At 39.0% G+C, this 25,032-nt stretch overlaps 1 protein-coding gene across 2 annotated transcripts in view; it reads left to right on the forward strand.

The window, feature by feature from the left end:
• The window catches only part of STK3 (serine/threonine kinase 3), a 310,488-nt gene that overhangs the window by 18,107 nt on the left and 267,349 nt on the right, over nt 1-25,032 (forward strand). For both annotated transcript variants that reach the window (XM_049854459.1, XM_049854460.1), the window contains exon 2: nt 20,975-21,055. In XM_049854459.1, the coding sequence (XP_049710416.1) occupies nt 20,975-21,055 (81 nt within the window). The remainder of the gene's footprint in view (nt 1-20,974; nt 21,056-25,032) is intronic.

Below are 25,032 nucleotides of genomic sequence, written 5' to 3' on the forward strand. Positions count from 1 at the left end.
AAACTGCCTCATAGGTGCCTCAGAAAACAGGCCTGGCAATCTGCTTCTGAAAGGTCATAGCCTTGAAAAGCCTATGGAGCAGTTCTACTCTGCTCTCATGGGATCGCCATGAGTCAGAATTAACTCGATGGCCAGAAAAGAGACATTGAAAATTATGGAGCTGAAGTCAGCTGGAAGGTGCTTTAAGAACAAATCTGTTCTGTTAGAGTTGGAAATTTTTTTTCTCTTTTGCTAGGTTTTGTACTCTGGCCAGGTCTTGTCCCCCATGATTAGTTTCCTAACAGATCTAGAGGGCGTATCCTAATTATTCTTGACTTTGGAGAGCTAGACCTGGCAGTGTAGAAATTCTTCCTTTATGTCTCTCTCTCTTTTTTAAAAATAATGTTTTATTGTATTTTTGGTGAAAGTGTACACAGCAAATTAGGTTCCCATTTAACAGTTTCTACACAAATTGTTCAGCGACATTAGTTACATTTTTCACAATGTGTCAGCATTTTCTTTAATTGCGTTCTGGTTGTTCCATTTCCAGTACTCTGGTTTCCCTGCCTCTTTATGTTCTTATCTTCGCTTTAGAGTAATTGTTGACGTTTTGGACCTCTGTGTCTCTTTTTAAAAGTCTTAAGCCAACCAACAGTAGCACACTGTGCTTTCTTTGTCCTGAGCTTTACATCAGTATCTTAAAAGCTAAAAGCGTACCCTTAGCAGAAGTTACCACCAGTCCAAAAACTTGCAAAATGTTGTTCTAGAAGCTGGAAACAGAGAAACAATAGTACTAGGACTAAATATAGTCCTTTCATTTCTTCTGCCGTAGAGTTTTTTTTGACTGAGCCCATGGGATTCTTCCTCTTTGGGGCCAATTTGCATTTTGGTGTTAATTTTACTTATTTTGTTTTTGTTGAGAATACACAGCAAAACATACACCAGTTCAGCAATTTGTACATGTACCATTTAGTGACATTAATTAGATTCTTGGAATTGCGCAGCCATTCTCACCCTCCTTTTCTGAGTTGTTCCTCCCCTAGTAACATAAATTCGCTGTCCTCTAAGGTTCCTGTCCAGTCTTTCTGGTTACTGTTCTCAGTTTGATCCCAGATAGATCGTTCTTAAAAGAGCATAATGCTCAAGGCAGACTTTTTTTGTGTGCTTTAGGTGAAAGTTACAGCTAAATTAAATTATAGCTCAAGTTAATTTAGCATACAAAAATTTATACACATATTGTTTTGTGACATTAGTTGCAATCCCCACAGTGTGACAGCATACTCCTTCTTTCCACCCTGGGTTCCCTGTGTCCTTTCAACCAGTTCCTGTCCCTTCCTCAAGGCAGACATTTTTTTACTAGTTAAGCTAAACTATTGTTTGGTGTTAAGAAGGCTTCAGGGGGTATTTTTGGTTTAAGGTTTAAAGATTATCTCAGGGCTGTGGCTTTAGGGCTTCATTCAACCTTCATGGCTCCAGGAATTCTGGAGTCCATGAGAATTTGAAATTCTGTTCGGCATTTTTCCGTTAACAGACTTTCCAGAAAAGCTGTAACTCCTCAGTAGCTTTAGAGCTCCAGTCACCTACATTTGCAGTTTCTTTTCCTGTCCTACCTTCATGCTTTCACTGTCAGTAGATGATTTCACCTACTTTGTAGAGAAGATGGAGAGTCTGTGGCTAATAAGAAGAAGAGATACCTCATGTACTTTCTTTTCTTTTTGAACGTTTTATTGTACTTTGGGTGAAAGTAGAGAAAAAATTAGTTTCCCATTCAACAGTTTATACACGTTTTGTTTTGTGACTTTAGTTGCAATCTCCTCAATGTGCTTGCAGTCTACCCACTTCCTCTCTGTGTTCCTAGTTTCCATTTGCCCAATTTCCCTGCTCCTTTCTGCGTTCCGAACTTAGTTTTTGGGCAAATGCTGCCCTTTTGGTCACCTATGGTTGGTTGTTCTGAGGAGTAAAACAGTTCACAGTATTTGTCCTTTTGTGATTGACTTATTTCACTAAGGTCCTTCAGGTTCATCCATGTTGTGAGATGTGTCGTGGAGTCTTCGTTATTTTTCAGCATTGCGTAATATTCCGTTGTGTGTATATATCATGTGTATATATCATAGTTTGTTTATCCATTCATCTGTTGATGGACGCTTGGATCATTTCCATCTTTTTTTGCTATTGTGAATAATACTGTGGTGAACCTGGGTGTGCATATATCTCTTCGTGTGATGGCTCTTATTTCTCTAGTATATATGCCTAGTAGTGGGATTGCTGGATCATATGGTATCTCTATTTGTAACTTTTTTAAGAAAGCACCATACAATTTTTCACAGTGGTTGTACTCTTTTACAATCTCAGCAGCAGCATATGAGGGTTCCAGTCTCCCCATATCCTCGCCAGCATTAGTTGTTTTCTGTTTTTTATTATTGCTGGGGTGGGATGATATCTCATTGTTTTGATTTGCATCTCTACTGGCTAATGATTTTGAGCATCTCTTCATGTATTTGTTGGCCACCCGAATGTCTTCTTTGGTGAAATATCTGTTCATGTCCTTTGCCCATTTTTAAATTGGATTGTCTTTTTGTTGCTGAGGTGTTGAAATTTTCTATAAATTTTGGAGATTAGTCCCTTGTCAGATATGTTGTTGCCCCCAATTTTTTCCATCTATACCTTTCTTTTTACTGTTTTGGAGAAGTTTTTTGATGCGCATAATGTTTAATTTTTAGAAGGTCCCAGGCGTCTAATTTATCTTCTGCTGTTTGTGTATTTTTTAGTTACGTTTAATAGCCTATTAAATTGCGGCCCCTAGGCTTGTCGCTATTTTTTCTTCCATGATCTGTATAGTTTTGGGTTTTACATTTAGGCCTTTGATCCATCTTGAGTTAGTTTTTGTATATGGCGTGAGGTATGGATCCTGTTTCATTTTTCTGCAAATGGATATCCAGTTGTGCCAGTATCATTTGTTAAAGAGACTTCCTGTCTCTCATTTGCCTTAGCGTGGGTTCTGTAAAGAAGCAAAACCAGTAAAGCATATATAAGTACATAAATATATATGTGTGTGTGTATATATATATATATATATATTTTTTTTTACAATACCCCCCCAAAAGATAAAATACTTAGGAATAAATTTATATCAAGGAAATGGCTCACGTGGTTGTAGAAGCTGTAACGTCCCAAGTCTGTGGGTCAAGATAGAGGCTTCTCCTGATTCACGTGGCCGCAGGGGGTGGTGAACCCAAGATCAGCAGGCTGGAGAGCAGGGCTGTTGCTTACAGGCTGTGAAGATTGACGAATCCCAAGATTGACACGTAAGATCGCAGGTGAGCTGCCAGCTGAAGTCCCAAGAACTGGAGGTCAGACAAACAGAAGCCAGCTGCAGGATCCAGAATGAGCAACAGCCCCCCGATCCCTGCCTGAACATCCATCCATACTTGACGCAGGCCACATGCCCAAGGAAACTCCCCTTCAACTGATTGGCTACCCACAGCAGATCCTATCATGGTGGTGATCACGTATCAAATCTCAACATAGAAGTGATCGCAACATTATAAGACCGCCAAAACACTGAGAATCATGGCCCAGCTAAGTTGACACACAATCTTAACCATCACACCATTTAATGGATTTCAGCTCTTTTTCGAAGATCAGTTGTCCATAGTGGATGGATTTACTTCTGGATTCTCAATTCTGTTCTATTGGTCTATGTGTCTTTTGTCGTGTACCAGTACCAGACTGTTTTGGCTACCATGGTTGTATAGCAGATTCTGAGATTCTTACTTTGTTCTTCTTCAGTAGTGCTGTGCTTATCTGGGGTCTCCTTTCTTTCCATATAAAGTTGGTGATTAGTTTTTCCATCTCTTTAAAGAATGTTGGTGGAATCTGGATTGGTTTTGCATTATAGCTATAGACTGCTTAGAGTGGTACTGACATTTTCACAATGTTAAGTCTTCCTATCTATGAACATGGTATGTTCTTCCATTTATGCAGGTCTCTTTTGATTTCTTGTAGTAGTATTTTATAGTTTTTTTCTTTTTTTGTATGAGCCTTTTATGTCCCTGGTTACGTTTATTCCTAATTATTTTATCCTTTTGGGGGCTATTGTAAGTGGTATTGTTTTACTGATTTCCTTTTTGGAGTTCTCTCTTTTTTTTTTTTTTTGTTAGTGTAGGGGAATCTGACTGATTTTTGTATGTTAATCTTGTACCCTGCCAGTTTGCTGAATCCTTCTATTAGTTCCGGTAGCTTTGTTGTAGAATCTCTGGGATTTTCTATATATAGGCTCATAACATCTGCAAATAGGGATAGTTTCACTTCTTTTTTACCAATTAGAATGTCTTTTATTCCCCTTTCTTACCTTATTGCTCTGGTTAGGACTTCTAGTACGATACTGAATAAAAGTGGTGATAAAGGGCTGCTGCCATCTCTCTCTGGGTGGAGGGATGGGGAGGGAGTGGTGAGTGGGGTGCAAGCGCCTAGAAGCATGTGCCAGCACAGTCGTGCTGCTGCCACTGCTCCCTGGGTGGGGGTCGGGGAGTTGGGGAGGAATCTTGGCTGGATCAGCAGTTAAGAAGGGCTAGGTGAGTGGCTGGCTCCACACGGAATTGGCCTAAGGCCTCTCAGCTGGATTAATGGGTGGGGCAAGTGACCATCACTGTGTCTTAGTGGCCTGCTGCCACTTGGGCAGGACCATCAGGCAGAGGGATAGGTGGTAGTTGGGGCAGTGGGGGGAGGGTAGCAGTTGGGGCTTAGTGGGAGGGAAAGGGGGGACCTTGCACCTTGGTCCCTGGTGGTTGGAGCTGCAAGGATAGGGGGGTCTGTGCTGCTAATCACCAGGAGGGTGGCAGTGGGGGGATTGTGTTCCTCTGGTCTCCAGGTGAGGGTACCTGGGGTCTTCTCGTTGGCCGTAGCCAGCAATTGAGGCTTTATTTCACTCTGGTTATGTCTATACAGTTACTCTGTGTCTTGTTGGGAATTCTGTGAAGTTGCCTCTTGTGCTTCTCATCCAGGATTGCTGCTTTGTCTCAAGATGTTCGCACTTTATGGGGCGGGCTGGCAAGACCCCTTACTTTCATCCCTTCTCATTCACTGTTTTCAGTCAGTTTCTTCTAGTCAGTGTTTGATCTAGTTCTTTATCATTTCATTTGATGCTTTAGGTTTCAAGGTTGTCTTCTGTATCAGTTTCACTTGGTTTCTAAAGTTTTTGCTGTAGAGGGACCATGTGGTGTGTCTAATTAATCTGCCATTTTGGCTGTTACCTCATGTACTTTCATCTTAATTTCGTTTGATTATTGTTCCCATGTTATTTTTTGTTTCTATCACCAAACCAAAAAACCAAACCCAGTGCCGTCGAGTTGATTCCGACTCATAGCGACCCTATAGGACAGAGTAGAGCTGCCCCATAGAGTTTGCAAGGAGCGCCTGGTGAATTCGAACTGCCGACCCTTTGGTTAGCAGCCGTAGCACTTGACCACTACGCCTTCAGGGTTTCCTGTTTCTATCAGAGAAGGATAAATTATCCTCTTCTTCTCCCTTTCCATCTGAGTTTTGAACAATCCTTTCCCATATCTTTCAGGGCTTTACTCCTATAATCACGTTTTTGTCCCCCAGCTCTAGAATCTTCAAAGTCTGTCTTTCTAAGGGCTCATCTTCTTTCAGCCTGCTCAGGTTAATCTGTAGGTTACAGATTGTTGCCAAGACCAGAAACCTTTTCCCTGTTTTTATACTCCTCATATTTCTATTTCTTGATGCTTTCTGCTTTTCCTATTGCTTCTGTTCCTCTGAATGCTGTATGTGTTCTTCCCCAAACCCATAATTGTCAGAGATCTTGCAATTACTTTTTCTCTTATCTTTTTTTAAAAAAATTTTTATTGTGGTAAAGATATATATGAAAAATTTGCCGTTTTAAGTGTACAATTCAGTGACATGAATTATGTTCACCATGTTGTACAACTGTCACCGTTATCTATTTCTAAAAGTTTTTCATCCCTTCAAACAGAAACTCAGTATTCCCTTCAGCAGTAACTGCCCATTCGTCCATTCCCTGAGTCCATGGTAGTCACTAATAACTTTTTACCTCTATGTATTTGCCTATTGTTTGTATTTCATGTAAGTGAGATCATACACTATACGTCCTTTTGTGTCAGTCATTTCGCATTGCATAACGTTTTCACGGCTCATCTGTGTTGTATCATGTATCAGAGCTTTATTAATCTTTGTGGCTGAATAATGTTCCATTGTATGTATATACCACATTTTCCTTATCCTTTCATCTTTCGGTAGACATGTATGTTGTTTCTACCTTTTTCCTATTGTGAATAATGCTGTAATGAACACTGGTGTATGAGTATGTCTTTGAGCCCCTGCTTTCAAGTCTTTTGGATGTATGCCTTGGAGTAGGTCATATAGCAGTTCTATGTTTAACTTTTGGAGAAACTACCAAACTGTTTTCCATAGTGGCTGCACCGTTTTACATTCCCACCAGCAATGCACAAGGGTTTCAATTTCTCCACATCTTTACCAACATTTGATATTTCCCCTTTTTATGATAATAGCCATCCTAGTGGGTATGAAGGTCCCTGGGAGGTGCATGTGGTTAAATGCTTGGCTATTAACCAAAAAGGTTGGCTATTTCAACCCACCCAGAGATGCCTTGGAAGAAAGGCCTAGTGATTTGATTCCTGAAAGACACAGCCATGAAAACCCTATGGAGCAGAGTTCTTCTCTGAAACACATGGGGTCACTTTCTCAGTTATCTAACGCTTCTATAACAGAAATACCACAAGTAGATCGCTTTAACAAAGAGAAATTTATTCTCTCACAGCCTAGGTGGCAAGAAGTCCTAACTCAGGGTGACAGCACCAGGGGAAGTCTTTTCTCTGTCGGTTCTGGAGGAAGGTCCATGTCATCAATCTTCCCCAGTCTAGGAGCTTTTCAGCACAGGGACCCCGGGTTCAAAAGACACACACTCCTGGCTTTGCTTTCTTAGTGGTATAAGGTCCCTATGTCTCTCTGCTCACTTCTCTCTTTTTTATCTCAAAAGAGATTGATTTAAGATACAACCTAATCTTGTAGGTTGAGTCCTACCTTGTTAACATAACTGCAGCTAATCCCACCCCATTAACATTGTGGAGGTAAGATTTACAACACAGGAAAATCACATCACATGAGAAATTGGTAGGCAGTCACACAATACTGGGAATCATGGACTAGCCAAGTTGACACACATTTTGGGGGAACACAATTCAATTCATAACAGTTGCTATGAGTTGGAATTGATTTGATCACAAGTGGGGTTGTTTTTTCTTTGTATGTACCCATCATCCAGTTTCAAAAATTATTAACTCTTGGCAGTCTTGCATAATTTATATTTCCATACACATACCCCATCCCTGACTTTTATTTTTTTTTAAAGTAAATTTCAGATGTCATTCTTAACTGTTTTATATGCATTTCTAAAGGATGAGAATATTAAACATTGTATAACCATAGTACCATTATCTGACACATAATTTTAAATGTAGCTTTTTTTTTCTGGTTGTGGTGAAAATACACACAACAAAACACTGAATGTGAATTATTCCTGAAATTATAAAATATTAAAGAGAATTTGGAGAACATTTAGACTTATGTACACAGGAGGGTTTTTTCCCTCTCTGTGATGAAGACCTAGAAAACTGCCTGTACAAGGTAGTCCCTGACTTACGACATATTTGAGTTAAAATAATCTGAACTGACGACTGTCCTTTTTGTTTTCATGCATTTTATCGTTAGTTATATGTTGCAATGAGTAATTTGGTGATGTTATCATTCTCAGATGGTTACTCGAAGATGTTCAATTTTATGATTTACTATTCAAAACGCTGCTGGATTTATAAAGATACTGAAAATAAGAAGCAATAATAATGAAAACTTAAAAACAAGAGAGGTATTCAGTTTACTTCAGAACAGACTTAGGATGGAATTGTTGGAATGAAATCCCATTGTAAGTCAGGGACTACTTGTATTGATGTCTACAAAAAAATGTTAACAGAAATTCTTACACTGAACAAAAAACAAGATGAACACGTTTATGGATGGGGTAGGATTCACGTGACATTTAAATATTGTTTAAGTAATAGAAAATTGGGATGTTGCTGAAAAAAGAAATCAAAGGACACCAAGAATTCTAATGTTTAATAAACAATGTGGGACCCAGCAATCCTAATCCTAGGTATGTACCCAGAAGAGGTGAAAGCAGGAGCACAAACAGAAAACTGTACACCGTTCATTGCAGCACTTTTCACAGTAGCCAAAAGGTGGAATCAACCAAAATGTCCATCAACAGATAGATGGGTAAACAAAATGTGGTGTATACATACAATGGAATATTACTTAGCCAGAAATAGAAGTGAAGTCCTGATGAATGTATGGCATGACATGGATGAGCCTTGAAAACATCGTGCTGAGCAAAATAATTCAGTTGCGAAAGGACAAATGCTATATGATCTCACTCATGTAAAATAAACAAATATATAGAAGCCAAAGATTATTAGTGGTTACCAAGGGTGAGTGGAGGGGGAAAAGAGAGTTTTTGCTTAGGGGGCATTGAGTTTATGTTATAATGGTGGTAGAGTCATTTGGAAAAGGGTCGCGAGAATGATTGTGCAACATGAACGTGATCAGTGTCACTGAATTATACGTGCAGAAATTGTTGGATTGGCATCTGTTTTGTTGTGTAAATTTTCACCACAATTAAAAAAAAAATATGTGGGAGAAAGCTGCCTGTATTCTTTGATTCAGTGTATAGCATAGGAGATTATGTTCTTTCCTATTCTTTATGAGATAGACAAATGACAGGAAAACCAGATTATATCAGCCCCTTATTTGTTTAAAAAAACAACAGTTCTAGAGTATATCTGTCTAAGTACGTAATAAACCCTCTCTCTCAAGTTCCGTAATTCCCTAGTGCCTGGGAAAGTGCGTGCTCTGAAAAGGCACTCACTCAATGAATGACTTTTTTTGACTTGTGATTAAAGTAATTATTTTTATGATGAGATTCTGTTTAGAAACTACAGTATATCAAGGATATGCTTATTATATCATGTCTGCCAAGGTAGGAAAGAGTGTGTGTGTGTGTGTGTGTGTGTGTGTGTATGTGTGTATGTTTTAGGTTGGCTTTTAATTATGAGAATTTTTTTTGACTGCAAGGGTTTTAAAAGCAGATAATTTCAAAATCATTTACAATTAAGCGATAGCTGAAATGATCAGTTTTCACTTAAGATGCCAGAATGGGAAAGAGAAAATAAAGACAAAACAGCATAAAACATGAATGGGTTACCAGAACAAATTGTGTGTTTTCACTTGACAAAATGCCCTAGAGATAATCTCTTTGCTTAAATTAGTAACATCTCAGTTTTTCCACCCAAACCAAAAACCAAACCCATTGCCGTTGGGTGGATTCCGACTCATAGCGACCCTATAGGACAGAGTAGAACTGCCCCATAGAGTTTCCAAGGAGCGCCTGGCAGATTTAAACTGCTGACCCTTTGGTTAACAGCCATAGCACTTAACCATTATGCCACCAGGGTTTCCCGTTTTTCCACATGTCAAGAAAATGAGGTATGGACTAATAGAAAATTCTCATTAAGTGTTTACTGGATTCCTTTGGCAGGCTGATGACTTACCTGTTTAAGGTGAGCCAGCTTATGTGCCTGCTTTGAAGCAGACTGTTAAAACTCCTTAATTATGTAGTGGTTAGATTACTCTTTTGGTTTAATATTAAAGAGATTTGTTAATGTAATGCTGCTTCCATCACTGTGTCATGTGCATGGTTCATCTTGAGCTACCTTGTGTTTGCCTAGCAGTGAAAGACGTGAAGCACTTTTGCTATTGAAGCACAATTGTGAGTATTTTTGAAAATTTGACTCTGGCTTCTCTTTCAGATAGCTGTATGCTCTTTTCTCGTTCATAGCACTTTTCTATAGGCATTGCCTGGGTTATGAACATCTGACTTACATACAACCTGAAGTTTTGAACCAAACCTCGTAAAGCCTGTCAGGAAAAAACCGACTTGGTGTTTGGGCCCATGGACGCCCACAGTGGGCCAGGTTTCTCCCATGTATGCAGGTGCCACAGTGGGTCTTTGGGTGGTCACTGGTGGCAGGCAGGCCCCTGCAACATGGTGCGCTCAGCCAGGGCCCTCAGCAGCAAATGAAGAGTCCACAGGCCCTGCCTCACTTGGAGCTTGGAAACTGCCGGTCACACCATCTGTGTACCCCAGGCATGCGGGCCTACAGGTGGTGGTGGCTGGCAGCCAGGATGCAGGGCTGCGCTCTGCATGTTCTCTGAGTACAGCTGGTTAGTGCACCATGCTAGGCACACAGCCAGGCTTCTATAGTGCCCAACCCCGTCCCACTGGGCCTTCTGTGCTGTGCAGCCCGGAGCCATCACAGCACCTCTCTGGGCTTCTATTTCTCCTACCTTGCACATGTGGGATTTCACTATTGCAGTGGTTCTTGGCCTTTTGGTGGCTGGAAGGGTGGGTGGGGGTGGGGGGGCATTCTTAGATTCCTGATTTCTGTATCTCCATATGGTTTCTGGGGGTTCATGGAGAATTTCAGACTTGGGTTTCCTTAAGTATCCTTTTTCCAGACCTTGGGCCCTGGGCTCATCCTTAGCACATCCTACTTTCTCCCTTGCACCATAGTTGGTATGTGGTATTGACAGGTCTGGTGAGGAGGTGATGTGGAATGATCTGTCTGGCACTAGCACCATCCTACCCACATGTCCAACCGTCCCTGCCTCTGCTGAAAACCAAATGCATTGCTGTCGATTTTAACTCATGGCGACCCTATGGGATAGAGTAGAACTGCCCCACAGGGTTTCTAAGGAGCAGCTGGTTGATTCAAACTGCTGACCTTTTGGTTGGCAGCCAAATGCTTAACCATTGTACCACCTCTGCTGAGGAGGGTTCAAAACCCAGCAGAAATTTCGCCAGGAATACAGCGAAGATTTTTTAGTTGGGTCTACTATAAAGTATCTAAGTGGATTTTACAGAACAGAATCTTCTGAGTACTTTGGGTAGCGTTTGCCCTGTAGGTGTCTCTTAAACTGTGGAGAAAGTATACATACAATGGTTTGTAATAACAAATGGGTGCTACTTTTCAAAGCACAACAAAACATTTTTATGACTATATTATTATGTTAAGGATGTCTTAGTGTATCTGGAAGTGTTTTTTTTTTTAGATGTATTTTATGCATAGAAAGGTACCCAAAGCCACTGCCAAGTTGATTCCGACTCATACCGGTCCTATAGGACAGGGTGGAACTGCCCGGTAGAGTTTCCAAGGAGCGCCTGGCAGATTCGAACTGCCTACCTTTTGGTTAGCAGCTGTAGCACTTAACCACTACGCCACCAGGGTTTCCACAGAAAGGTACACTATGTATTATATACTAAGACAAACATTTGACTGGTGTTAGATATGAACCGTATCTACCTGTTCTGATTTACTTGCAAATTCGACTTAAAGACAGATTTAGGAACGGAAGTCATTCGTAATCTGAGGACTACCTGTACTTCACTCTTTTTCCTACTCATTAGCCCCTTCCTATCTTTACTTCTTTCTCCGCCTGGTCCGTTTCTTCAACCATTCTTTTGCCAATGCCTTTTAACTTTCTGATTCTACTGTTCTTCTATGGCATCCGCCTGGCAGAATGCTGACTCTGGATGTATTCAGCTGTCAGCCTCCACCTTGACTACCTTCCAACTTTTGAGCAGGGCTGGAGAAAATGCAGTCTTAAATATGCTGTATTAAATTCTTTATGATTTAACCTCAACAGGGCCTACAGTACTATGTAGTAATCTTTTACGAGGTTTGTTTTTGTTGTTGCTTTTTTTTTCCTTAGCATTCCCAACTGTGGCTATTTCAAATCTAGTCATGTGTCTTCAAATCTAAGATTTTAACATCCTCCCTCTCAACAGATAGATGGCATAGAACAAATAGAAGCCAACGTATGAAAGTTTCGTCAACTTTCTACCAAGCGATCTACGGTCTTACTGTAACTCTGTCCATCCTTTTTTCCTTCCTCCCTGCCTATTGTAATGGAAGAGGTGTCTTCAACCCTCCAAGTTTAAGGAAATCCCATATACATGTGTTTTTGGTTAGATCCCTGCCAAACTTTTCAGGGACATGCTTTACTAATTGTCTCTTCTTGTCACCTGTATTTTCAGCTTTTCCTTATTTTTTTTAAATTCATCCCAAACAGCCTTTAAACTTGTTCAAGTATTTCCCGTGGATTTTTTGTTTGTTTTGTTTTGTTTTTATTTTCAAAGTGAATCACTTACCCTTTTAGAAATGTTAAGTGTGTGCTATCAATAATTGCTGTCTTTACATCTTCACGTTATCCCATTGTTTTAAACTATTACAGTCTGGTTTCTAACTCTAGCAATCTGCTAAATTGCTGTTGCTATAATCAACAGTAATTTCCTTACCACTAAATTTAGTACTTTTTTTTAAAAAAAAATTTTTTATTGAGGTATAATGTACATATAATTAATTACATGCTGGCAAAATTACTTTTATTCCCACTGATGAAATTTTCTTCCTTTTTTGGACTATTTGAACATTTTTTATGACTCTGTTTTATCTCCGTTATTGGCAGACTAGTTATACCTCAGTTTACTTTTTTTTTTTAGCGCCTGCTTTAAGGTTTACAATACGAATGTTTAACTTCCCAAAGTCTTTCTTCAGATGATAGTATACCACTTCGCATAGCATGTAAGACAGTTGTAACAGCATACTTCTGTTTCTTGCCTTCCTCCCTATGTTCTGTCATCCTGTGTTTTGCTTGTACATATGTTATTATTGTTGTCGTGTGCTGTCACTTTGATACCAACTCATAACGACCTCATGTGATAAAGTGGAGCTGCCCCGTAGGGTTTTTCTTGGCTGTAATCTTCACAGAAGCAGATCGCTAGGTCTTTGTCCTGCATAGCTGCTGGGTAGGTTTGAACCACCACCCTTTTGGTTAGCAGCCGAATGCTTAACCATGGTGCCAACAGGGCTTCTTACATGTGTTATCAACCCCACATTGTTGTTGCTATTGTGTGCTTTGGAGTTGATTCTGACTCATAGTGACCCTATATGACAAAATAGAACTGCCCCATAGGGTTTCCTAGGCTGTAACCTTTATGGGGGAAGATCGCCAGTTCTTTTCTCCTGTGAGCTGCTGGGTAGGGCAGAACCTCTGACCTCTCAGTTCACAGCCAAGCGCTTAACCATTGTGCCATTAGGGCTCCTTAACCCCACATTAAATCCTTGGTATTTTTGACTTAAACAATTAGTTGTATTTTAAGTAAATTAAAAAATAGGAAAAAGCATTTAAAAATATTTATCCATAGTTTTATGATTTCTATTGCTCTCTACTCTTTTGTGTAGGTTTATGTTTCCTTCTGGCATTACTTTTTTTTAGCCTAAAGAACTTTTTAAAGCCATTCTTTGTTGTGAAGGTCTGCTCACAACAAATTGTTTTTAGGCGCCATCAGTTTGGTTCCAACTCATATTGACCCCATGCACAACAGAACGAAACATGGCCTGGTCCTGTGCCTTTGTAACCAGTTCTTGCTATGTCCATTGTTGGAACCACTGTGTCAGTCATCTTGTTGAGGGTCTTCCTTTTTTTCACTGACTCTCTACATAGTGTGATGTCTTTATCCAGGAACTGGTGCCTCTTGGTAACATGTCCAAAGTAAGTGAGACAGAGTCTCACTATCCTTGCTGCTAAGGAACATTCTGCCTATACTTCTTCCAAGACGGATTTGTTTGATCTTTTGGCAGTCCATGGTTTATTCAGTATTCTTACCATAATTCAGAGGCATCAATTCTTCAGTATTCCTATTCATTATCCAGCTTTCACATAAATACCAGGCTATTGAAAGTACCATGGCTTGAGTCAGGTGTACCTTAGTTCCCAAGGTGACATCTTGGCTTTTTAACTTTTCAAAAGAGATATTTTGCAGCAGATTGCCCAATGCAATACGTTGTTTGATTTCTTGACTGCTGCTTCTATGGGCAGCTGTTGATTGATTGTGAATCCAAGTAAAATGAAATCCTTGACAGCTTCAGTCTTTTCTCTGTTTATCATGATGTTGCTTGTCTGGTTGTGAGGATTTTTGTTTTTTTTTTATGTTTAGGTGTAATTTATACTGAAGGCTGTAGTCTTTGATCTTCTTCAGTAAGTGCTTCAAGTCTTCTTCACTTTGAGCAAGCAAGGTTATGTCATCTGCATATCACAGATTGTTAATGAGTATTCCTCCAATCCTAATGCTGTGTTCTTCTTCATATAGTCCAGCTTCTCAGATTATTTGCTCAGCGTACAGATTGAATAGGTATGGTGAAAAGATACAACCCTGACGCACATATTTCCTGATTCTAAACCATGCAGTATCCCCTTGTTCTGTTCAAATGAATGCTTCAATTTCATGAATATCACAGGCAAGTAAAATCATGCTCACGATAATTCAAAAACTGTTTCAGCAGTACATCAACAGGGAACTGACAGGAACGCAAGCTGGACTCAGAGGAGAAAGTGGAATGAGGGATCTCATTGCTGATGTCAGATGGATCTTGGCTGAAAGCAGAGAATACCAGAAAGATATTTACCTGTGTTTTATTTACTATGCAAAGGCATTTGACTGTGTGGTTCGTAACAAATTATGGATAACATTGCGAAGAGTAGGAATTCTGGAATACTTAATTGTGCTCATATGGAACCTGTACATGGGCCAAAAGGCAATTGTTCAAACAGAAGGAGATACACAACAAATTAGCTCACCCTTTTTTACTTGAAAAAATGCATATTTCTCCTTCATTTTGGGGGGATATTTCCACTCACTTTTAGAATTTTAGGTTGGCAATATTTTCTTTTAGCACTTTAAAGGCGTCATTACATTGTCTTTTGGCTTGCTTAGTGTCTAACAAGAAGTCTGCAGTCATCTTCTTCATGGTCTTCCACATGTATTATGTCCTTTTTGCTGTAACTGCTTTTAGCATTTTATCTTTCTCACTGGTGTTGAGCAATTTGGTTATAATATGTCTCTCTGCGTGTGTGTGTTTGGTTTGCTGAGCTCCTTGCATCTGTGAGTTTATTGTTTTCATAATATTTGGAAAATGTTTGGCTATTATTATTTCATGAGTGTGTGTGTGTGTGTATGTGTATGTGTGTATAATCTCAGGGCAGTAGTTTTAGGGTCTTATCCATCATCCATGGCTCCAGAAAGTCTGAAGTCTGTGAGAATTTGAAATTCTGCTCTGCATGTTCCCCCTTTTGATCAGGATTCTGCTATGGACTCTTTAATCACAATGTTCTGTAATAGCAGCCCGGATCCATCCAGTTCTTCTGGTCTCATGGCAAGGGAGGCAATTGTTCATGGAGGCAGTTAGCCACACATTGCATATCCTTACTCCTATTCCTGATTCTTCTTCTTCCTTCATTGGTCCAGGTGAATAGAGACCAATTGTTGTGCCTTGGATGGCCATTTGCAAGCTTTTAAGACCCCAGACATTATGCAACAAATTAGAAGGTAGAACAGAAACACTAAACACATTAGGCCAATTAACGGATGTTCCATGAAACTATGACTGTAAACCTCCAAACCAAGGAGCCAAATCCCATGATGTGTGCATAAGTTGTACATAAGCAGCTTTCGGCAGCTGCTCCTTTTTTTTTTTTTTTTTTTGGTCATTGTTGTAAATATATGTATGTTTTGCCAATTCAACTTTTTACAGGTGTACAACTTATTGACAGCAATTGTAATTGTAATAATCGGCTGTGCAATCCTACCCTTAATCAGTACGATTTTCCATCCCGATTATTCCCTCTTTTTCTCCTCCCTCTCACTCCTGGTAACCACTGATAAACTTTGGTCTCTATACATTTGTCTTATATTTTTATATAAATGAGGTCGTACAATATTTGTCCCTTTTGATTGGCTTATTTCGCTCAACATAATGTCTTCAAGCTCTGTCCATACTGACTAGCATGTATCAAGACTTCATTTCTCCTACTGGCTGCCTTGTTTTCCACTGTATGTATGTACTACATTTATTGATGGGCATTTAGGTTGTTTTGATCTCTTGGTTATTGTGAATAGTGCTGCAACGAACATTGGTATACAAGACTTTTCTGAGTCTCTGCTTTCAAATATTTTGAGTATATTCCTACGGGTGGAATTGCTGGGTTCATATGGTGGTTCAGTATTTTAAGGAACTGCCACACCATTTTCCACAATGGCTATGCCATTTGGCATTCTCACTAGCAATGGGTAAGGTTCCAGTTTCCCCACATCTTTGGCAACATTTGTTTCTTCTTCTTTTTTTATCTCAGCCATCCTATTGGGAGTGAAATGATCTCTCATTGTTTTGATTTCCATCTTACTGATGGCTAATGATGCTGAGCATCTTTTCATGTGTTTCATGGCCATTTGAATGTCCTCTTTGGTGAAATGTCCATTTAAGTCCCTTTCCCAGTTTATGATTGGGTTATTTGTCTTTTTGTTGTTAAGTTGTCGAAGTTTTTTATATATTTTGGTTGTTAGTTTCTTGTCAGACATGTGATTTCTAAAGATGTTCTCCCAATCGTTAGTGTGTCTTTTTAATTTTTGGGTAAAGTCTTTTGATGAACGAAAGTTTTTATGAGGTCCCATTTATTTATTTTGCTTTTGCTGTTCACGTATATATTTTTTTATTGCCTTTTTTTCTCTCTCTTCACAGGGGCTCAGGCTTAAAATTTTTTTTAACCTTTGTTGTTCTTCAGATTTACTCGTATTTTCTTCTGCACCATATAATCTTTTGTTATTATCTAGTGAAAGTGAAAATTTCATTTAGATATTTTTCATTATAAACTTTCTATTTGGTTCTTTTACCAATCTTCTGTTTTCTTTAAATCTGTAAGTAAGTGGGACATATTTATAATAGCTTTTTTTTTTTTAAATAATAGCTTTTTATAAGATCTTTATCTGTTAATTCTGCCACATCTACCATTTTTGGGTCTGTTTTTATTGACTGATTTTTCCTCAGGGTTCAAGGTCCTCATTGCTCTTATGTCTAATAATTTTTTATATTTAAAATTGATATTTAGATTTAATAGCCTTTACTCTTTAGGTAATTTGATCTCCGTTCTAAAAGAACGCCCTTCTGAGGCCTCTACTGATCGACCCTTGTAGTCAGGGAATTCTCCACACTGGTTGGTGGGAAAGATTTTCAGTGTTGTGTGACCTCTAGGACTTACTCTTTATACAGCTCCACGGATGTTCCCTCCCCCTGCCCCAAACCAAAAACCAAACTTGTTGCCATCAAGTTGATTCCGGCTCATAGGACCCTACAGGACAGGGTAGAACTGCCCCATAAGGTTTCCAAGGAGCACCTGGTGGATTTGAACTGCCGACCTTTTGGTTAGCAGCCGTAGCTGTTAACCACTATACCACCAGGGTTTCTCCCACTCCCTTAGAAACTTGTTTTTATTGGGCCTTGTGGAGTTTTGTTGTAAGCATACACAGGTTGACATTTAGTGAAATATTTAAGGAAATCCTTAAACAGATTGCTGGATCACTTTCTTTGTATAGTTCCCTTCTTTCAAGTATTCTGTAATGCAAATTCTAGTTGCCTTGGGCTTGCCGAATTCTAGTGTTGGTTTCTTTAACTCAGCATAATTGATGGGCTCTGCTGATGGGCTCTATTTTGGTTCCTCCTTCCCTGCACCATAGACTGGAGGTTGCATGTGGATTGAAAGCCTGGGTGATGGTAGGGCTCGGTCTTCCTTCCCTTCAAGGATTTCAGTCCTCCATTGCCTGATGTCCAGTGTTAGAGAATAGTTGTTTCTGATATTTTGTTGAGTTTTCTAGTTTTTTAAAAAATTTTTGTAGCAGACAGATAATTCTGGATCTTGTGTTACTCTCTGGTGGTCAGAAGTAGAAGTTCTGCAATGGACACTTAAGTCTTTATTTGAACTTCCAATAGCTTTTGACATGGTGTGAAACGTTCCCCTTTTGTCCTTCATGACCTCATTCCTAAATATTAATTTTTTCCTAGAATCTGTTCTATCCTTGACCCTTAATTTTTCTTAGACATTTTCTTTTTAATTAATTTTTATTGTGCTTTAAGTGAACGTTTAAAATCAGGTCAGTCTCTCATACAAAAATTTACATGCACCTTGCCATACATTCCTAACTGCTCTCCCTCCAAAGAGACAGCACAGTTCTTCCCTCCACTCTCTCTCTCCTCATGTCCATTCAGGTAGCATCTGGCCCCCTCTGCCTTCTCATGCCTCCTCCAGACAGGAGATGCCAGCAAGTCTCATGTGTCCATTTGATCCAAGAAGCTTGTTCTTCACCAGTATCAGTTTCCATTCCCTAGTCTAGTCCAGTCCCTGTCTGAAGAGTTGGCTTTGGGAATGGTTCCTGTCCTGGGCTAACAAAAGGTCTGGGGACCATGGCCTCCGGGGTCCCTCCAGTCCCAGTCTGACCATTAAGTCTGGTCTTTTTGGGGTTTGCACCCACTGCTGTCCTGCTCCCTCAGGGTTTCTCTGTTGAGTTCCCTGTCAGGCAGTCATGGGTTGTGGCCGGGCACCATCTAGTTCTTCTGGTCTCAGGCCGATGTGGTCTCTGGTTTATGTGGTCCTTTCTGTCTCTTAGCTTATAATTACCTTGTGTCTTTGGTGTTTTTCATTCTTCCTTGCTCCAGGTGGGTTTGAGACCAATTGATGCACCTTAGATGGCCGCTTGCTAACGTTTAAGACCCCAGGCGCCACTCTCCAAAGTGGGATGCAGAATGTTTTCTTAATAGATTTTATTATGCCAGTTGACTTAGATGTCCCCTGAAACCATGGTCCTCAAATCCCTGCCCCTGCTACTCTGGCCTTTGAAGCGTTCAGTTTATTCAGAAAACTTGTTTGCTTTTGGGTTAGTCCAGTTGTGTTGACCTTTCCTGTATTGTGTATTGTCTTAGACATTTTCTTAATGCTTTTTCTCTTTCTTTTGGCTTCAGGCTCCATGTATGTGCTCATTTCACCAACAAGTATATTTCTAGCTCAGATCCGTCCCAGGATTCATATATCCAATTGCTTACTGGGGATCTACACTTGGATGACTAAAATTGCAGTCGTCATATTCCTCTCCAAATGTTTTTCTCTAACGTTCCTTAGCTCAGTGTCTTAGTTAGGGTTCCCTAGAGAAACAGAATCAGTTATATATATGTATATGTGTATCCTATTGCCTTTGAGTCCATTCAGACTCATAGTCAGACTCTATAGAACAGAGTAGAGCTGCCCCATAAGGTTTCCCAGGAGCGACTGGTAGATTGGAACTACTGATCTTTTGGTTAGCAGCTGAGCTCTTAACCGCTACGCCTCTAGGGAACTATACATGTGTAGAAAGATATATATGGAGAGATATTGAGATTGATTTACTTCAAGGGATTGGCTCATGTGACTGTGGTGCTGGTAAGTCCAAAATCTGTAGGTGAGGTGACAGGTTGGACTTCTGCTGGTTCATGGGATTGTGTGTGGGGGCAGCGGGATGTGTGGCTAGCAAAATCCAAAATCCATAGGTTAGGCAGCAGGCTGATGTCCATTTTCTGTAGGTCAGGTGACAGGAAGAATGCAGACTGGAGAGAGAGTTCTGCGAAAATACTGTTTATAGCCTAGAGGCAGAATATTCCCTAAAGAAACTCCCTTTTCAACTGATTGATCACATCACATAGATTACATTATGGCAGGTAATTACACTGCATTACATCTGATTACATATGGATAAGCAACTAGACTAGCGTTTGACTAGACCCCTGGGAACCATTTCCTAGCCAAGTTGACACATAAAATTAACCACCACACTCAGTAAGTGGCATTACCATTCACTCAGTTACTTAAGCCAAAGTTAAGAGTCATCCTTGACCCCTTTCTTTTTCTTTTGGTTGTTGTTGAGTACTATTGAGTCAGTTCTGACTGAGAGTGACCTATAGGACAGAGTAGAACTGCCCCATAGAGTTTCCTAGGGTGAAATCTTTATGGGAGCAGATTGCCAGGTCTTTTCTCCTGTGGTGCTGTTAGGTGGGTTTGAACCGATGAACTTTTGGTTAGCAGCCGAGTACTTAACTATTCCACCACCAGGGCTCCTCTCTTCTCTCATCATCCCGTATTTAATTAAAACCACTTCTTGTTTATTCCACGTCCTTAATATCTTGAATAGCCAATCTTCTCTCCATTCTTACTGCCAGTACTATATTCCATGCATCTATATTTTGAATCAGCTCCTAACTGGCTTTTCTTCTCTACCCTTGCTCACTGCAGGTCCTTTCTCTACATTGTAGGAAAGTAGCCTTTTTAAAATAGAGATCCTTAACATGGCTTAAAGGCCCTTTTTATCCTGACTCTGCTCACCTCTACATATTAGTCGTTTTGACTTTGTGCTTAATATTGAATTATTTTTGGTCTGTCAAACACACTGTACATAATCTCTCCTAGCTTCCAGATATCTGCACATGCCATACAAGTGGGCAATTAAAAAACACAAAACAAAAAAACAAAGACCCTTCTGTATGGCAGACAAGCTGATAGATCACAAAAAGATTGCCACGTGTTGGAGCTGACTTGATGGCAACTAACAACAACAATAAATATGTTGTAAAGACCTTCAATATAGGTCATAAACTGTGAAGTGAAAAGTACCTAATATTGTATAAAAAAATATAAAATGCTAAATCTAGTGTGTGTTGAAAAGTGATGAGAGGGATAAGAATGTATATTCATAGTTGCATGAAGGTTTCATAAGAAGCTAACAAAAGTGATTATTTGGGGTGGAGCTAGGCAGATGAGGAACAGGGGTTGGAATGGGACTATTCACTATATAACTTTTTATATTGTTTGATTTATTTGAACCATCTAAATATATTACCTATTAAAAATAAAATTAATTTTATAAAAAGGCTAAAAAAATATTTTCTTCCTTCTCTTTTTTTTTCCTTATCAGTAAACTAAAAAAACTGAGTGAAGACAGTTTGACTAAGCAGCCTGAAGAAGTTTTTGATGTGTTAGAGAAGCTTGGAGAAGGGTAAGTACAAAATACGTGGAAGGAGTATTCAGATAATGACAAACAATTTAGAAAATATTAATGTTTCAATTAGAGTACATTTGTTTGAATTGAATAGTAATAGCAATTACAGTTAAGGTACTCTGTACCAGTCAGTATGGTAGATCTAGTAATAGTGTTTTTCAGAGAAGTGGGCCATATAGATAAGAAAAAAACAAGAAATGAGCTGTAAAATGATTTCCAAGAGGTATATTAATTAGTTTATTCCCATATGACATTCTTACATATTTATAAGAATTTACAAGTTTATGGAAGATTTTGACTTTGTTAGGTAAGTGAACATAAAGCCATTTTAAACATCTTTCAACACCTTGAACCTCATTTTATGTGGGGAAAAGCGATTAATAGGTAGAAATAGAGCATCTAGTGAGGAAACAGTATGTATTGGCAAAGGACTAGTTGATATACTTTCAGTGTAATAGCAGAGAAACATCTCATTTTAACACAGGGAATGGTAAGGAGCACTTAATGGGATGGCAAAGTGTAGCAGAACTTCCAGAATCATAAAAGGTACAGTTAGTCCACGTTATTCGTGGAATCCGTATTTGTGTCCGGCATTTGCTTACTTAGTAAAATTTATTTTAACCCCAAAATCCATACTTAGGCGCTTTCACAGTCATTTGTGAACATGTGTGGAGCAGCGAAAAACTCGATTTGCTGATATGCACGTTCCCAGCCGAGGTTGAACAAGTCTTGTTCAGTCTTCATGCATTCAGTGTTGGTGGCGACTTTATCGAACACAGCTTCCACAAATAATGAGAATTGACTGTACGTAGTAGATAAATTCAGCAAGAACAAGGAAAGGGAAATAGAGAAAACAAAATTGTAAAATATAAGGTAAACGTAAGGTGGAAGGAGTAAAATCAAGCGTATTTTCCACTAAATGTCAATTCTTCCGTTAAACGTCAGACTGTTACCAGATTAAGATGCAAAACCTAGCTATATGTTGTTTATGAGGTCCATGCAAAATAAAGGATGAAGATACAGAACTGAAGAAAGAGATAAACATATAAATAAAAACAAAAAGAAAGCAGGAGTGGCAATATTTATACCAGATAAATTAGTAAAGGTTAAAAGATCTTAACTGGGTAAAGCGGGACATTAGGTAATGACATAAAAGATAAATTTATAATGAAACATGTGCTTCGTACCATGGCAGCTAAATTTATGAAGAAAAGCTACTAGAAATGTCAGGGGAATCTAATAAAAGTGTAACGGTATGAACATTTTCAATATATCTCTTTCAGAAGTGGACAGGTATAATAGAAAAAAAACAGAAAAGACATAGAGGGACCCAACTTGATGATAGTAAACTTGATTATATATATGTGTGTGTGTATATATATATATACGCGTAAATATAATGAATATATATTATATATACACACACGCACAAATACATATAACTTTGGATTCTCCCTTTTTTTGGTTATGTTCATGGACCACTGATTTAAAAAAAAGAGGGAAAATTCTAAAAATGGGAGGTTTTACAGGTCACATTTTCTGGTTACGTTGTTGTTGTTGTGTGCTGCTGAGTCAATTCTGACTCATAGTGACTCTGAGGGACAGACTAGAACTGCCCCCATGGTTTCCTAACCTATAATCTTCATGAGAGCAGATTGCCAGTTCTTTTCACCTGTGAAGCCTCGGAGCGTTCGAACTGCCAGGCTCTCGGCTAGTAGCTGAAGACTTAACCGTTGCACCACAAGGGCTCCTTTTTCTAGCTATAATCTAGTAAAATTAGAAATAAATAATTGCAAAAGACACTCAAATTGGAAATTAGCAAACATAATCCAGTGTAATTTATGGATTGAAGAAGAAATCATTGGGGAAATGACAGATTATCTAGAAAACAATGAAAAGGAGAACATTATACCAACATCTATAGAGTACAGCAAACCATTAGGGGAAATGTTTTAATTTTAAATTCCTTCATTATTAAAGAAGACAAAAAATAAAGGAATTTAGTGCTTAACTGAAGAACTTAAAATAATAATAAAATACACCAAGATAAAATAGGAAGAGAGAATTAATAAAGTAAAAAGCTAAAATTAATGACATAGAAAACAAAAATAATTAGAACAGATATGTTTCAAAGCTGCTTCTTTGAATATCTATAAAGTAGATAAATCTTCTGTATTGACCAAAGAAAATAGAGCAAAAATGTAGAAAACTTTGAATAAAAAAGAAAATATAACCACTGATAGAGGCTAGATTGAAAGAGTTGAGGGAATAGTATATGTCGCTCAATAACTAATTTAAAAATCCAGAGGAAGTAGGTGATTTCCTAATAAAATATAAATTATCTGAATTGACCTCAAAAAAGTTAAAACTTAGATCAATTACCACAGAAAAGATGGAAAGGTGATTAAATAGCTACTAATTAAAAGGTACCATCTCATAGCAGCACTATTCACGATAGACAAAAGGAGAAAATAACCCAGATGTCCTATCAGCTGATGGACAGATAAACAAAATGTGGTGTATTTGTACAACAGAATGTTATTAAAAGGAATGACGTACTGCTACGTTACAACATGGATGAACCTTGAAGTCACTATGCTAAAAGCAAGAAGCCAGACACAAAAGGCATTTGTTGTATTATCTCTTTTATATGAAATAGCCAGAAGAGGCAAAACCATAGAGACAGAGAGCAGATAGGTGGTTGCCAGGGTCTAGGAAGAGGGTGGAATGGGGAGTGACTGCCAGATAGGTATGGGGTTTCCTTTTGGAGTGATGAAAACCTTTTGGCACTAGATGGTTGGTGGTGATAGTTGCACAGTATTGTGAATGTAGTAAATGCCACTGAATTGTGTACTTTAAAATGATGAGTTTTATGTTACGTGTATCTTATCACAATTTAAAAAGAAAGAACGAAAGAAACCGGCTGGGCTTAAAGTTGATTTTTATTCATTCTTTAGAAGACAAATAATTGCAGTTATTTTTATGAAGCCAATATAACTTTAATATCAAAACCTACATATACAAAAACAGAAAAGTGTAATTCAACCTTACTCTGCTACCATTACGGTAACCATTCCTGCCTTGTCTCAGGTGGCTAGATATTGCCACGTGTCTTCCTTCCCTTTTTCTGGATCCTGTCAGCTGTTGATTTCAGGGAACCCAGTTCAGTGGTGGCATCTCCTGTTATAAACTCTAGCCTGCACTATCGGGCTTTCAGAGATGCTGGTTCTTCCCCCACCTTGGTGAGAGGGATATTATCTGGATCTCTTCAGGAACCTATTTAGTGAATGAGCGTGCAAGCCACATATAGTATATCCATTCCAGCATTTCATCTCCTTGAACCTTTGATCTCCTTCTTGTATGCTGAGGATTGCCTGGCATCTCGTTTAATGTAGGTAGCTGTTGGTGGCAGGTTTCAGTTGAGTAGCCAAAGCAAGATCTTAGGACCACTCCCAACTGTTTTAGCTACCATGCTGAGTTTGGAATTTCTGGTCTGTGCATCCATATCAGTAAATTCCTTTCTCCCTAGAATCCTTGGAATCCATTCCCACATGTATTCTTTAGGATTCTGCTGATATAAACTGACAAAATCTTACAACTTTTTTGGATGTGACTAGAGCTGCTCTTGGATCAGATTTTATACTCATCACTTAAGTGTTGCAGGGATATGAGTGTAATTATGGGTCTGGAAACAGTGAGAAATGGTGGGGTGGTCTGGAAGAGAATCTACACTCCCTGAAAGGTAACGTCTCAGATGAGGCCATTACAGAGTCTTCAGGCATTGTGAAGCTAATCGTCTCAGACGAGGGACAGGGTTGCTTTGCTGGCAAGAGAGGCTTGGAGGTTCAGGGTACTTAGATTAATAAGCATCTCCCTAAATGTCCCAATACCAGTCTTCTGGGTACCTGTCTTTACTGTTAAGTGTCTTAATTTTAACACAGCTGACCTGGTGATGTTGTAAATTCAATTTGCAA

This window comes from Elephas maximus, chromosome 15, assembly GCF_024166365.1.
Source record: "Elephas maximus indicus isolate mEleMax1 chromosome 15, mEleMax1 primary haplotype, whole genome shotgun sequence".
Taxonomy (NCBI): domain Eukaryota; kingdom Metazoa; phylum Chordata; class Mammalia; order Proboscidea; family Elephantidae; genus Elephas; species Elephas maximus.